This window comes from Sorex araneus, chromosome 3 (assembly GCF_027595985.1).
Source record: "Sorex araneus isolate mSorAra2 chromosome 3, mSorAra2.pri, whole genome shotgun sequence".
Classification (NCBI taxonomy): Eukaryota; Metazoa; Chordata; class Mammalia; order Eulipotyphla; family Soricidae; genus Sorex; species Sorex araneus.
In genome coordinates, this window is record NC_073304.1 from 49,742,903 (window position 1) to 49,758,000 (window position 15,098).

General features: G+C 39.4%; 1 protein-coding gene across 1 annotated transcript in view; it reads left to right on the forward strand.

Moving 5' to 3' along the window:
• The window catches only part of NEMF (nuclear export mediator factor), a 50,527-nt gene extending 35,520 nt beyond the window's left edge, over window positions 1-15,007 (forward strand). The window contains exons 20-33 of the mRNA XM_004601716.3: window positions 1,125-1,182; window positions 2,135-2,193; window positions 2,288-2,408; window positions 4,168-4,444; window positions 6,504-6,546; window positions 6,666-6,715; window positions 7,798-7,951; window positions 9,199-9,276; window positions 9,827-10,024; window positions 12,125-12,157; window positions 13,479-13,579; window positions 13,664-13,707; window positions 13,793-13,872; window positions 14,255-15,007. Coding sequence (XP_004601773.2) covers window positions 1,125-1,182; window positions 2,135-2,193; window positions 2,288-2,408; window positions 4,168-4,444; window positions 6,504-6,546; window positions 6,666-6,715; window positions 7,798-7,951; window positions 9,199-9,276; window positions 9,827-10,024; window positions 12,125-12,157; window positions 13,479-13,579; window positions 13,664-13,707; window positions 13,793-13,872; window positions 14,255-14,332 — 1,374 coding nt within the window. The 3' untranslated portion in view covers window positions 14,333-15,007. The remainder of the gene's footprint in view (window positions 1-1,124; window positions 1,183-2,134; window positions 2,194-2,287; window positions 2,409-4,167; window positions 4,445-6,503; window positions 6,547-6,665; window positions 6,716-7,797; window positions 7,952-9,198; window positions 9,277-9,826; window positions 10,025-12,124; window positions 12,158-13,478; window positions 13,580-13,663; window positions 13,708-13,792; window positions 13,873-14,254) is intronic.
• The last annotated feature ends 91 nt before the right edge of the window (window positions 15,008-15,098 follow it).

Sequence of the window (15,098 nt, forward strand, 5' to 3'; positions counted from 1 at the left end):
TGGTTATGAATGGAACGCTGGCTTAACAGGGCTTTTCTTCTGTGCATCTTTGTTGGTGTTTTCTGAACTCTATTTTTTTAATATACTACGTATATCCAGCATTTATCAGTCCTTATTATCATTTTTGCTTTCATTCAATGATATTTCATTTCATATTGAGTTATTATGCTGTTAAAAAACATATATTTTTTTTTCTTTTTGGGTCACACCCGGCGATGCACAGGGGTTATTCCTGGCTCATACACTCAGAAATTACTCCCGGTGGTTCTCAGGGGACCATATGGGATGCTGGGAATCCAACCCGGGTTGACTGCATGCAAGGCAAACGCCCTACCCGCTGTGCTATTGCTCCAGCCCCAAAAAATCTACTTTTATATTTAGTTCTTAAAAGGTATTTTCACTCCAAAAAGTTATCTCATGAAAGGAATTTATTTAACATAAATAATTAAATAATAAATTATTAAGTAAATCAAAGCTTTATTTTTGTTTGAGGGTCACATCAGGAAGTGCTCAGAACTTATTCCTAGCTCTGTGCTCAGGGGGACCATATGTGGTATTGGGAATCAGTCAGAGATGGTCCACAGGCAAGGCAAGCACACCTTAACCCCGGAAATACTTTGGGCTCTAATAGTTTTATTTTAGTAAGTAGACCTTTATAATAACCTTTCTGAGGTATCCTTAATTTTTATTTTATGTTTTATACGTAGAAAAAATACGTAGAAAAAAATAGGGTAGTTTTTGCTCTATGGTAACAAAATTATGGGTACATCCTTTATCATTTCTTTGTTAGTGCCAAAGGCATTTCTTTTTGAAAAGATATTTTTCACTTTGATTTTTATTTTGGGGCCACACCTTATGGTAATCAGAGCTTACTCCTAGCTCTATTCTCAGGTATCACTCCTGGCAGGTTCTGGGGATCATATGGGGTGCTGTTAATTGAACCCAGGTCAGATGTTTGCAAATACCTTACCTGCAATACTATCTCTCCAACCCAATTGATAATTTTTGTTGATAATTGTTGCTAAGTCTCAGAACATATTGCCATTTTCCTAAATATGGCTTTCTCAACTAGAAATAAAAACAGATTCTTAAGGCCAGAGTATAATGTATGATTGTATTCTCAGGTATCTAAAACAGCACCAACTGGAGAATATTTGACAACAGGAAGCTTCATGATAAGAGGTAATGATTTGGTGAAGGACTATGGAGACGCATTTGGGATTCATATACTAAATATTTTCAGACCAGATTTTTATGTTTTCATTCAGAAAGTCTATTAAGAAAATTTTTGACTTGGTGTGGCAAATTTAGTATTGGTGATATCCTATATATATTGATGATTTATAATTTTACATAGTTTACTATTATAAGATTAAGAAAATATCACATGGGGGCCGGAGCGATAGCACAGCGGGTAGGGCGTTTGCCTTGCACGCGGCCGACCCGGGTTCGATCCCTGGCATCCCATATGGTCCCCCAAGCACCGCCAGGAGTAATTCCTGAGTGCAAAGCCAGGAGTAACCCCTGAGCAGTGCTGGGTGTGACCCAAAAAGCAAAAAAAAAAAAAAAAGAAAAGAAAATATCACATGGGTCTGGGAGATTGCTGAAGTGGCAGAACATAGGCCCAGCATGTGTTTGATCTCTGCCACACATGACTCCCATGAGCACTGTCAGGTATGGTCTTAGTAGCCCTTCAGTATTGCCAAGCACTGAACTTTCAGGCCTGTACTGTAAAGCCAAGGATTAGTGTTGCCTATTTAAAAAAACGTTTTAAGGGAAGGTCTAGGAATATAGCTCAAAGCACTGGAACTCATGCCTTGCATGCAGAGGCCCTGGATTCAATCCCTGTAACTACTTGGCTCGCCAGAGTATATCCAATATGCCTATATGCTTAGGCTCCTGAGCATGTTGGGGTACCTCATGTGCTCCCCCCAAAAAAGAAAATGTAAACTTTTTTCTGAAAACAAATTAATCAGGGTCTGACGAACCCAAAGGATAGGAACTAGCAATCAGATATATTTCTTTCTTAATGACCAAATTCTACAAATGTGAAATGTCCTTCAGAAGACAGAAAAGATAAGCTAAAATTGAAAAATGGATTTTTAAAACATTTGTGTGCGTTATCTTTTTGTAGGAAAAAAGAATTTCCTTCCTCCTTCATATCTGATGATGGGGTTCAGCTTCCTTTTTAAGGTACTCTTCAGCATCTCTGTTACTTTGCTTTCTAATTTTTATTGGTCTTATTTATTGATGTCTTTCTTCCATCAATGAAAAATTTTTTCTACAGGTAGATGAATCCTGTATTTGGAGACATCGGGGTGAACGAAAAGTCAGAGTACAGGATGAAGACACGGAGACACTAGCAAGTTGCACGAGTGAACTCATATCAGAAGAAATGGAACAACTAGGTAATAAAATAGCTTGTAATGGTTTCTGTTGTCTAGTTTTTCTTCTAGAATACATACACACATATACATATACATATACATATATTTTAAGTCTAACAATTTTATTTAGAAATTTTAAGGAAGGGGGCTAGAGAGACAGAGAAAGAAAAACGCACTCCAGAGAGAGAACCAGGGTTTCTCCAAAGAGGAAAGAGAGCCCCAGTATACATCCCAACGTTCAAGTATGAAAGAATGAGAGTCACATCTCAAGAGGGGAGATGCAGGCAGCACGTGGGCACAAGCAGCACATGGGCTCAGCAGCATATGCTTTTAAAATCTGAACTTGGGGCTGGAGCGATAGCACAGTGGGGAGGTTATTTGCCTTGCATGAATTTTATTTTTGCTTATGTTAAATATACTTTTTTTCCCCTTTTTATTTTTGCTTTTTGTGTCACACCCGGTGGTGCTTAGGGGTTACTCCTGGCTCCTGGGCGGTGCTCAGGGGACCATATGGGATGCTGGGAATCAAACCTGGGTCGGCCTCGTGCAAGGAAAACGCCCTATCTGCTGTGCTATAGCTCCAGCCCCAAATATACTTTTTCTAGTGGAATTGTAAAGTAATTGGATTTATATTATATGTTTGACTGTTACTTGTTTGCAGAGTAAAACCCTCAGTATTTGGGGTCAGAGAGAAAGCTCAGTGGGATTGAGCGCATGCTTTGTAGGCAGAAGGTTTGGGTAAGATTTGGCACAGCTTAGTTCAAGCAGCATTGCGAGGATTGATTCCCTAAGCACCTACAGCAGTAACCCCAGCTCTGCTTCATGGGAGCCCAAAATAAAACAATTCCCCTTCAGTATTTAATGCATAGTTTATTAATGTAACAGAGATGACTCAGGTATATAAGAATGAGCGTTTACTTATTGGGTTCAAAACTCAGAAGGGATTCAGAATCGCACTTATGAGAAGTTAAATTTTTCATAAGAGAATTTAGCTTGATTTAATGACATATTGGCTCCAAGTAGAGAGTAACTGCTTATTGGAATAAAATTACCAACCTAAAGGAACTAGGGGAGGTATGCACTCTCAAAATTATTTTCATTCTTTCTCCTAGAGTTAATATTATATTGTCTCATTTACAGTTGTTATGGTACAGTAACACCGCATAGTCATTTGTTTACATTAGATTTTATCAAATTCCCACTAATATCCTGGGTAGTATGGGTAGTAAATTTCATTTCCAAGTGAGACAGCTAGACTGTATTGTTTCTACTAGAGAGTGCTCTTTTTGCAAAATTGTGTGCCACTTGCTATTTAATATATAATACAGGAAAAAATATATTTTTAATTGAACACTAGGTGTTCAAATAAATGAATGAATGAATGTTTTCATTCTCACCTGCAACTTATAGTAAAAAAGGTAGAATATTTTATAGAACTACTTCAGGTATTCCCCTTTTTGCAAATACCTAACAAAGACAAATTACCAGTCTTTACTCTAGAAATGGGCGTAACAACCATTTCTAGCAATCAGATATATTGATTGTGCCAAAAAATGTCTCAGAAATTAAGCTTGGAGATTTCTTTGAGTTCATTTATTCTGGCTAAATTCATGATATAGAATATCTGGGTTTTTTTGCCAGTGAGACTCTTGGGGGATGATCAGGAATTTTTTGGATGATCTTTTAGGAAAATAGAATATTTTTTATGAGGTTTTCAAGGGAATCATCTAGTTTTGTTGTGGTGGGTTCTTTCTGACTTTCTTTTCGGTCATTTCTGTAGATGGAGGTGACAGTAGCAGTGAAGACGATAAAGAGGAATTGCATGACACTCCTGTAGAAGTACTTGCAACTCAGGTTGACCAAGAGGACACTACTATTCAGAGTGGTGGAGATGAGCTAAATGAAGAACTAATTCAGGAAGAAAGCTCTGAAGATGAAGGAGAATCTGATGAGGTGGTGAAAGATCAGGAAACTATTGGTGAAACAAAGGATGAAGGGGAGGAGACAGTAAATTATCCCGATACAACGATTGATTTGTCTCACCTTCAGTCCCAAAGGTAATTAAAAAACCCATAAGTCTAGGGCCAGGGATGTGACTCAGCAGTAGGGCACCTGCCACTCACGCATGAAGCCTGGGTTCGAGCCCCAGCACTGCACACACACACTAAGGAAGTTTTTCATGAACTTAGGAATAAGTTAGTCCCTACACAGATAAAACCTGGATTGACATCAGCACTTTTATACTTCATTATCCTATGGTCTTACTATCTTTTCAGCATTCAATTAAGAGCTAACTTCCCAGGATTCTTTTTTTTTTTTCTTTTTGGGTCACACCCGGCGATGCACAGGGGTTACTCCTGGCTCTGCACTCAGGAATTACTCCTGGCAGTGCTCAGGGGACCATATGGGATGCTGGGAATCGAACCCAGGTCAGCTGCATGCAAGGCAAACGCCCTACCCGCTGTGCTATTTCTCCAGCCCCAAACTTCCCAGGATTCAGAATAGGAAAATACAACAAATATTACGAAAGTGGCAAAACTAGATCAATGTAGAAACATTGTAGAAACATTACAAATGCTTTATATGAGAAATTCATTAAAAAGGGAAAAGTAAGGTGTTTTATAATCCTTTATATATTTTTAAGTATTCCGGCCGTATCTGTTGGTACTTGAGCTACTTGGTGCTTGAGGATATTATGCACCTGGGCCTGCTCTCTCAAGATGAAGTGGTTTCTTTGTTTTCTGGGCTGCAAGTTTTTTCTCTTAACACTACAGAGAGGAAGGAGTAGGTGTCTTTGTCTTATTTTGTTTTGGGCTATACCATGCAGTGCTCAGAGATCACTCCTGGTGGGGCTTAGGGGACCATATGGAGTATCAGAGATGGAAGCCAGGTCGGCCACGTGCTAAGCAAATGCCCTAAATGCTGTACTATCTCTCCAGCTACTTTATATTTTTTTAGTAACAAAGTTGTTCATGACTGGGTTTCAGTCATACCATGTATGTTCCAATGCCCCAGTGGTTACTCCTGGCTTTGCACTCAGGAGTTACTCCTGGCGGTGCTCAGGGGACCATATGGGATGCTGGGAATCAAACCCGGGTCAGCCGCGTGCAAGGCAAACGCCCTACCCGCTGTGCTATTGCTCCAGCCCCTCTACCCTCCTTTATGACAGGCTCGCTCTCTCTCTCTCTCTCTCTCCACACACACACACACACACACACACACACACACACACACACACACACACACACACACACACACACACACACACACACACACACACACACACACACACACACACACACTCTCTCTCTCTCTCTCTCTCTCTCTCTTTCCTTCTGGGCATTATGGTTTGCATTATAAGTACTGAGGTTATCATGTGTATCCCTTTACCCGCTTTCAGCACTCGGTGATCATTTCCAACTATCATTGTCATACTGTCATTGCTCCTTTATCTTTAATATCTTACTGATTACCTGGTAAGTAAAGTGATAGTTTAAAAAGTATAATCACTGGAGGAGTTTAAAATGGCTTAGGAGGGCCAGAGAGCCAGTATGGCCAACCTGGGTTTGATCCCTAGCATCCCATATGGTCCCCCAAATACCAGGATTAATACTGAGTTCAGAGCCAAGAGTTACCCCTGAGCATTTCCAGGTGTGGCCCAAACACCCCCTGCTAAAAAAAAAAATCTTGAGTTTTTGTCATGGTGAAAATGACAAGATCCTTTTCATGGGACTTTGCAACTAGCAGTGCCTGGTACATAATGAGCTCAGTATCCTAGCCTGCCTCAGTTTATAAAAGTATGAGGAGATGCAAATTGTTTTCTAATTTTACCAAACTGAAAATTTATAAGGTTTCCAATAATTATGATATGAGAATGTTTTGGGCCTTAGTAATTGGACTTTTTTGGGTGCTTTTTTTTGTTTTGGAATCACAACCAGCAATGCTCAGGGGTTCCTCCTGGCTCTACACCCATGAGTTACTTGAGGGACCATATGGGATGCATGAATTGAACCCGGGTCGACTATGTGCAAGGCAAATGCCCTATCCACTGTACTATCACTCTGGCCCAAATAATTCAACTTTTTTGCAAGCTCATCAACTACTTTGTTTTAATAGGTCCCTCCAGAAATTTGCTTCAAAAGAAGAATCTTCTAATGTGGTAAGCTGTTCTTAAAGTTTAGTGATAAACATCAAGTCCTCAGTGATAGGGTAATTTTCTGCTTTTTAATTTTACTTTTTTATAAATTAATATATTATGTTTTGTTTCCATTTTAATAGAGTGACAGTAAATTACAGAGCCGGAGACATTTGTCAGCCAAGGAAAGAAGGTAAATGTACTTGAGTTAACTGAAAAGCATGCAATATTTTGGTTATTGATAATTCAGTTATTACAGAGTGCTGGGCTGTTTTAAAGAACCCCCTAATCAAAAATAGGGGGTTGTTTAAAACGTTTTTAATATTCTTATTTAAAGTAAGTCTTGCTTAAAGCATTTTTAATATTCAGTGTTAATATGCCACGGTAGCTTGCCAGGCTCTGCCATGCAGGCAAGATACTCTCGGTAGCTTGCCAGGCTCTCTGAGAGGGACGGAGGATTGGACCAGAATATTGGCATTTGGTATAGAAATTAGACAGGAAAAATATCACAGTAATAGCATTCCCCCTCCATCTTTAATTTTTAAATTTCATACATTTATTCAGCCATTGAAAAAACGTTTTATTTTTATGGTTTTTTTTTTAAATTTTTGTCTTGGGGGGCCACACTTGGCTCTCCTGAGGAATCACTCCTGGTTAGGTGCTGGGAATCAAATCCAGGTTGGCTGCATGCATGGCAAGCACCTATCCCCTATAGTATATCTCTAGCCTCTCGACAAACATTTTAATTGAGTAAGGTTTTCTAATACCATTCTCATATAAAAGCTACAAATCCCAGTCTCTGATCATCAAGGTATTCGGGAACTGGATATGTCTGAGTAGTAAGTCAGGTGGTAGTGTGTTAAGCCTAGATGACAGAAGGAATGATAAATGATAAATCCATGAGAACATCAATAGCTGTCCTGTCTAATGAGTTATATATTTTTGTGTATTGCAGTTTGATTTTTGAGTTATACAGAAGCCATGAATTTTATTTGCTTTTCATTGTTGTTTTGTTTTTGGATCACACTTGGCAAAGCTCAAGGCTTGCAGAGCAATTCCTGGCTCTGCACCCAGGAATTGCTCCTGGCAGAGCTCGGAGGCCCACAAGGGAAGTCAGGGATAAAACCTGTGTCTGCTGCATGCAAGGCAAATGCCATACCCTCTGTACCATCACTCTGGCCCCAGAAGCCATGTTTTATATTCTTTCCCCACGTAATTTTTTTACAGCAGTGAAAGTCTGAAGTTCTAGGAATTAAATGTTTTGTTTCTGTTCAGGGAAATGAAGAAGAAAAAGCTTCCAAATGATACTGTGGATTTAGAAGTGATAGAAGGAAAAGACAAAGAAAAAGAAAACACTCTACATGTTGAAACTCAGCAGAACATAAGCAAAAATATTCCAGCCTTACAGCCAGTGAAGCGAGGACAAAAGGTAGTAAAACATTTAAAAGGTCAGCTGTTAGCACTATAGCTGTGAGACTCCTCCTCTACACTACAAGATGTAGGCCAAAACAAAAAATCTTATATTGCTTACTCTGAAAGTTAATTGAAGTGTTTATGGAATATGAAAATCAATTATATATTCCTTTAAAATAATCTAGATGACCTCTCTGTTTCCCAGATTTACTTTTCCATGATCATTGGACTTTTCAATGCCTTTTCTGTGAAGAGTCTGTCTCAAAATTGAGTTTCATCTTTTCATGTTCTCTGAATACAGTTGATTAAAATTGGACAGCTATTACATTTTGAAGCTTGGATTTTAGCAATTTTGTACTATTAATGATTTTTGTGTTCTCTTGAAAGAAATCTTTACATTTTTACAATTTTTCATTTGGACCCCTGCTAAACTAATCATGACAAATTATCTTTGGATGTGAAGCCTTGTTTTAAATATCACTAAGCTCATTTGCATATATGGCTAGAGTAAAGAATCACTGGTTTGACGACCCAAGATGTGGCTTAGTGGTAGAATAAGTATGCCTTGCATGTGTGAGGATTTGATTTCTGGCACTGCCTGGTCCTCCAAGCACTGCTAGAAGTGAACCTGAGCCCAGAGTATTCCCTGGGCGTGGCTCCAAAACCAAACAAATTATTGGTTCAATAGTAAAATTTCAAAATCAGACTTTACTATAAGTACCCAGCCTAGCTTTTTCATCTTATTTCTGTTTGTATATTCTGAACTCACCCAAATGCAATGACTTGTTATTACCACTGTCCTGTCTTTATCCTATTAATCTTACCTTTTCTACATTCCTGGATACTAAAATTTAACTTTCAAACATCCCTACTTTTTTTCTGAAAGAAATGCTTTTTTCCCTCTAAATCATGGAAATAATATGCACCTTTCTTATAGTATTTAAAGTTGGGATCAAAGAAATGGCTCAAGGGTTGGTTACATGCTTTGCATGCAGGATCCCCAACTTCAGTCCTTAAGCACTTGTCTGGGGATTCCAAACTTCACCCCCCAAAATAAAGAACTTTATTACTGTGATAAAGTTCTTGATGATGAAAATTATAGTTTCTACATCTTTATAGTCTTCATATTACTATAATGGTAATTTTATGATGTTTATTTTAATGATACTAACATGATTTTGGCAGAATTAAAGTATATTTTCTTTACAAACATTTGTTGACATTTTATTGCTGAGTTAATCAATAAAAATCTTGATTTTGCAGAGTAAAATGAAAAAAATGAAGGAAAAATATAAGGACCAAGATGAAGAAGACCGAGAACTTATCATGAAATTGCTTGGGGTAAGTAATACCTAAAACTTGCTTTTATCTTTTGCTTTTAGAGGCATATCCAAACCACTGCCTATCACAGTCCAGACATTTAGTGACCCCTTTTTTGGTGGGGACTCCCAAGCAATGATCATTGGGCCCAAGGCCCACTCCCAACAGTACTCAGTCAACTGAGATAAGTGTAACAGCCCAAGAGTGTAGTGATGCTTGGTTCCTATGGACCTCCAGTTACACCTAGCAGTGCTCAGGAGGCCCAGCGTGTTGGGAATCAAATCAGAGGTGGCCACATGCAAGGCAGGTGTCTTAACCCTTGGACTATCTCCTGGCCCAACATGCTACATTACTGAGTTTGTTTTTAGTTTTGGGCCACACCCACCAGCTCTGCTCAGAGATCACTCCTGGCAGGGTTCAGGGGCCATAGGCAGTGCCAAGGATTAAACCCGGGTCAGCTATGCACAAGGCAAGTATCCTACCTGCTGAACCATCTCTCTGGCTGCTACTATTGTTAACATATTGGCAGTACTGAAAGTGCTATCAACACTAATTTTCTCTGTAACTCCAGTCTGCGGGCTCCAACAAAGAAGAAAAAGGGAAGAAGGGAAAGAAAGGAAAAACAAAAGATGAACCTGTGAAGAAGCAACAACAGAAACCTAGAGGTGGAACAAAGGTTTCAGATTACATAAAGAGAGAAACTCCATTCCTTGAGGTTGTGACTCATGAGGTACAAGACTTATCTGTGGATGACCCACATGATGATAAGGTAAAGCTATCATATGTAACCGTTTGCTTCTTTGTTTTGCTTTTGGGCCACACCTAGCTATGCCTGAGTTTACTCCTTGCTGTTAACTCAGGAATTACTCTTAGCAGTGTTCAGAGGACCATATGAGACGCCAGAGATATCACACTAAGCTGCTTGCAAGGCAAACATCCTACCTGTTGTACTATCACTCCAGTCCCAAAGACCTTTTTCTTCTTTGTTTGTTTGTTTGTTTGTTTATTTATTTATCCCTTTTTGGGTCACACTCGGCAATGCTCAGGGATTACTCCTGGTAGTGCTCAGGGGACCATATGGGATGCTGGGAATCAAACCCGGGTCGGCCGCATGCAAGGCAAACGCCCTACCCTCTGTGCTATCACTCCAGCCCCCCCAAAAAACAAATTTTATATAAAACTTTATTATATTTGGTGCTAGTTCACGTTCCCTTTCCTTCCTGTCTGCCCCCTGCCCCCAAACCTGCCTGTTATGTTCTACAACACAGGTACTGTGAAAGGTTTCGGGGGACATACCTGGCAGCGCTCAGGTTTATTCCTGGCTCTGTTCTCTGCCAGGATCAGTCCTGGCAGACTCAGGGAACCATATGGGCTGACAGGAATCAAATCTAACTTGGCTGCATACAAGGCAAATTTCTTAACTGCTCCAGCCCCTGGTCTTCAAATTTTTTTTTTTTTTTTTTTTTTTGCTTTTTGGGTCACACCTGGCGATGCACAGGGGTTGCTCCTGGCTCTGCACTCAGGAATTACCCCTGGCGGTGCTCGGGGGACCATATGGGATGCTGGGAATCGAACCCGGGTCGGCCGCGCGCAAGGCAAACGCCCTACCCGCTGTGCTATTGCTCCAGCCCCCTGGTCTTCAAATTTTTATGCTTGTAGGACTGTCACACTGTCGTCCCATTGTTCATCGATTTGCTCGAGCGGGCACCAGTAACATCTCCATTGTGAGACTTGTTACTGTTTTTGGCATATCGAATACGCCACAGGTAGCTTGCCAGGCTCTGCCGTGCGAACAGGGTACTCTCGGTAGCTTGCCGGGCTCTCTGAGAGGGACAGGGAAGTCGAACCTGGGTCGGCCATGTGCAAGGCAAATGCCCTACCTGCTGTGCTATCGCTCCAGTCCTTTATTGCTTGTATCATTTATAATTTACTCTATAAATTCCAGACTATTTGGTCTACAGGGGTTGTTTCTCATGGGAGTAAGTTTGTAAGTGTCTCTCCAGCAGTGCCCAGCAGCCACCCTAGTGAGGCTCTGCCTGGTACTATGGGCCTGATACTGTCTGGTATCATGGGTGCTCTTCATTGCTCTGAGCAATTTCCCTCACCCCCCAGATTTGGGTTACACCCGGCAACACACAGGAGTTACTCCTTGTGGTGCTTGGGGGATCATTTGGAATGCTGGGGATCGAACCCGGGTCGGTCGTGTGCAAGGCAAATGCCCTACCCACTGTGCTATAGCTCCAGCCCCCCCCTCCAGATAATTTTTAATAATTAAATGAAATTAGCCCTTGATATGTGAAAAATCTTATCTAAAACTACTCAATAAAATGTTTTGCTGGAATTATTCAGGGAGGAGAACAGGTAAGAGGCTCAGCTGGCCAGCAGTGTTCAGGAGATGGGTAATAACCAGTTGGTACTGGGGACCAAAAAGGGTCTCTTGTGTGCAAAGTATTTGTTCCACTCCAGGAAAATTATTTTGTTTTGGGGCTACTTCTGGCAGTGCTCAGAGGACCATCTGGGATTCTAGGGTTCTACCCCAGGCCAGACCCATGTAAGGCAAGCACCTTACCCTCTGTATTATATATTCAGCCCTGAAAAACAATTTTTTAACACAAGTTCTGTTCACCAGAATTGATTTTTTTTTTGGCCATCAAATTATCTTTATAACATTTACTTCCTTAGCTTTTTCTCTTTGAATACATTGTTCTGAAATATTACACACTAATTCACTTAGTTTTGAGACACTTAAGTAACATGATCTTGGGTTCTTTATCTTGAGTTAGATGTAGCAATCTTGTTTATCAGTATTTGCTCTTATATTTTCTATTTAAATTAAAGCTCATGTTTTTCACTTTTATATTTGGAGCAGGAAGAGCAAGAACTGGATCAACAGGGAAATGAGGTATGTTAGATTTCCTACAACAGCACTGAAACTTCTAATGAAAACTTAAGACTAAGCTTGGGAATCACATTCTGGATTTGAATCTCAACATTATCATAATTTTGTTTTTTTTTTTCTTTTTGGGTCATACCCAGCGATGCTCAGGGGTTACTCCTGGCTCTGCACTCAGGAATTACTCCTGGCGGTGTTGGGGGACCATATGGGATGCTGGGAATCGAACCCAGGTCTGCTGCGTGCAAGGCAAATGCCCTACCCGCTGTGCTATGGCTCCGGCCCCAACATTATCATAATTTTAAAACATTGCTGAAGTCTTTAAAAGAAAAAGAAACACTGCAAATTTCAACCGTAGCTCATTAATCACAATCTTTATGTCTTAATTTCCTTTACCAAAAATTTGGAGAAGTCTAACAGTAATTCTATCAATAGTGTTGTTTTGAAGCCTAAAATGCACATAGAAAAATTTCATGGCATATGAAAAAAACTGCACTGTTCATTTTGTCCTAAATCTAAATACACTTATGTCCTTAAAATAAATATAGGCATTGTCCAAAGTGGAAGCTCTAAGATGCCCTAAGATAATGCTGTTCACTAAGACATTTGGGGCAGTTTCTTTACTACAGGGAGTAGGTCCATCCTAAGTCTCTATCCACTTGATACCTAATGGCCCTTCTCCCTGGTCCTCAGTTGAGCAAACTAAACCCTGTAAGGGGCAAAGTCCATGTCAAAAACACTGCTTTAGCCAAAGTATCAGTTCCATTTATATGCAGTAGATTTATTTGTACATCATGTGTATGTATATGTGTTAAACAAGTTTTATTTGGGAAAATGTGAGGCAAGTACGAAAAAGTACACCTCACATGTTGTGAATGCAGGTAACACCTGTGTATCATTTTAACCTAGTTTTTTTTTTTGGAAGGGGGGTCACACCTGGCGATGCACAGGGGTTACTTCTGGCTCATGCACTCAGGAATTACTCCTGGCAGTGCTCAGGGGACCATATAGAATGCTGGGAATCGAACCCGGGTCAGCCGCATGCAAGGCAAACACTCTACCTGCTGTGCTATTGCTGCAGCCCCCTAACCTAGTTTTTCTACAACTTAATATTCTAATTTTTTTCTCTCAAATGTGCCATTTAAATTTATTATCATTTCTCTCTATGCTAGGCATAAATAGTATAAAACATATTTAAATACCGGCTTCAAAGTTCTGCTTATCTCAGAAAAGGATAAAAAAAATAGGCTGACATCTGACAGTGTTTTTAGAGTTTTCCATTTTTAGGATTGGTAAAGTCAGTCACTTTTATGATTATTTTCCTTTGCAGGAAAATCTGTTTGACTCTTTGACTGGGCAGCCTCATCCTGAAGATATACTACTATTTGCTATTCCAATTTGTGCTCCTTATACCACTATGACAAACTATAAGTAAGTAAATAAGTTTACCAAAACAACTTAAGAAAGTGTTTTGTAATATCCATTTAGTAAAATATATGCAATTCTTTTTTAAAGATACAAAGTGAAACTTACTCCTGGTGTTCAGAAAAAGGGGAAAGGTATTTAAATTCAATTTTTTAAATAATACAATTTTAAATAATTCATGGTTGAACAGAATTAGAGTCTTCTCTTTCTCATTTACAGCTGCAAAAACAGCCTTGAATAGCTTCATGCATTTCAAAGAAGCAACAGCAAGAGAAAAAGATTTATTTCGCAGCGTAAAGGTAAAATATTTCTTTTGAACTTTGGATATTGGTGGGGCATTTTGAATGTTAGAGCTAGCTGGTACAATGGTTAGGGCACATACAAAGACTGTGTCTGATGCAAATTTAGTTCCCAGCACCATTGTGGTGGCCCCAGGTAACACAGTGCATCCTGCAGCCTTTGCACTGATCCACTGCTGGGCTCACTAAGGTGGACTGCTTAGAGGCCCTGTTCTCCCCCAAATAAAATATTACCTATTATATTTTTTTAATACTGTATTAATTGAAGCAGTATAAATTATTTCAGGTGAAGTTTTTTGAAATACCTTTTAACAGCAGATATACAATACAGTTCTTTTATAAAGAAACATGATTGACCATATTAGCAATTTTCTTTTTTTAGGACACAGATTTATCAAGAAATATTCCTGGCAAAGTGAAAGTATCTGCACCCAATCTTCTGAATGTAAAAAGAAAATAGCTGAAATGAAATCCTAAAGTATTTAAGAAGAGCCAATTTTATAGCCTTTTGGAAGTTGAGATGAAAACTCCCTGTAACAAGACTTCCACACTTGAGATAAACTAAACATTGCCTTGCTATACATTCACCAAAAGGACTTACTGTTTTTTCCAGTTTTATACAGAGGAGAAACACTGTCTATGATAGTCCTAAGATACTTGTGGACAGTTAAATGCTGTAGTTATTACTACACTCTTTCTTGAATTTAAGGTTAATATTATGTACTCATTTCATGTTGTAAAGAAACTGAATAGTAATGTGGCTCAGTTGCTTAGGTATGATTTGGTAGTCTGCTGTATATAATGTCTAATATCTATTACAGGCCAGTACCAAGTTTTAAAATTATTATTTTTGGTATTATGGAAGCTGGGGTGGTCGAAACGTTTGTGTACTAAGGGCCAGGGAGAGACCGCTTAGGGGTTATGAAGGACTTGTCTTGTATGTGGCTGACCCTAGTTCTTTTCCTGCTGTCAGGCATAACCCCTACCTGAGTACCACCAGGTGTGAGGCCCTGGGTTGTTTCCTGGTATCCTCACCAAACCAAAATACAAGTCCTATGTGTTGAAGTAATTTTCTTCTGCCTTTACCTATAAACCTGTTAAAAAATAAATGGCACCATACTTAAATGAATTTCCACCCATTCTTAGAATCTCTTCAGTTCTATACCATTTTATTTACTACTTGTTACCAATAAGGCTAGTGCATTATTGGTAATCTTATATCAAAG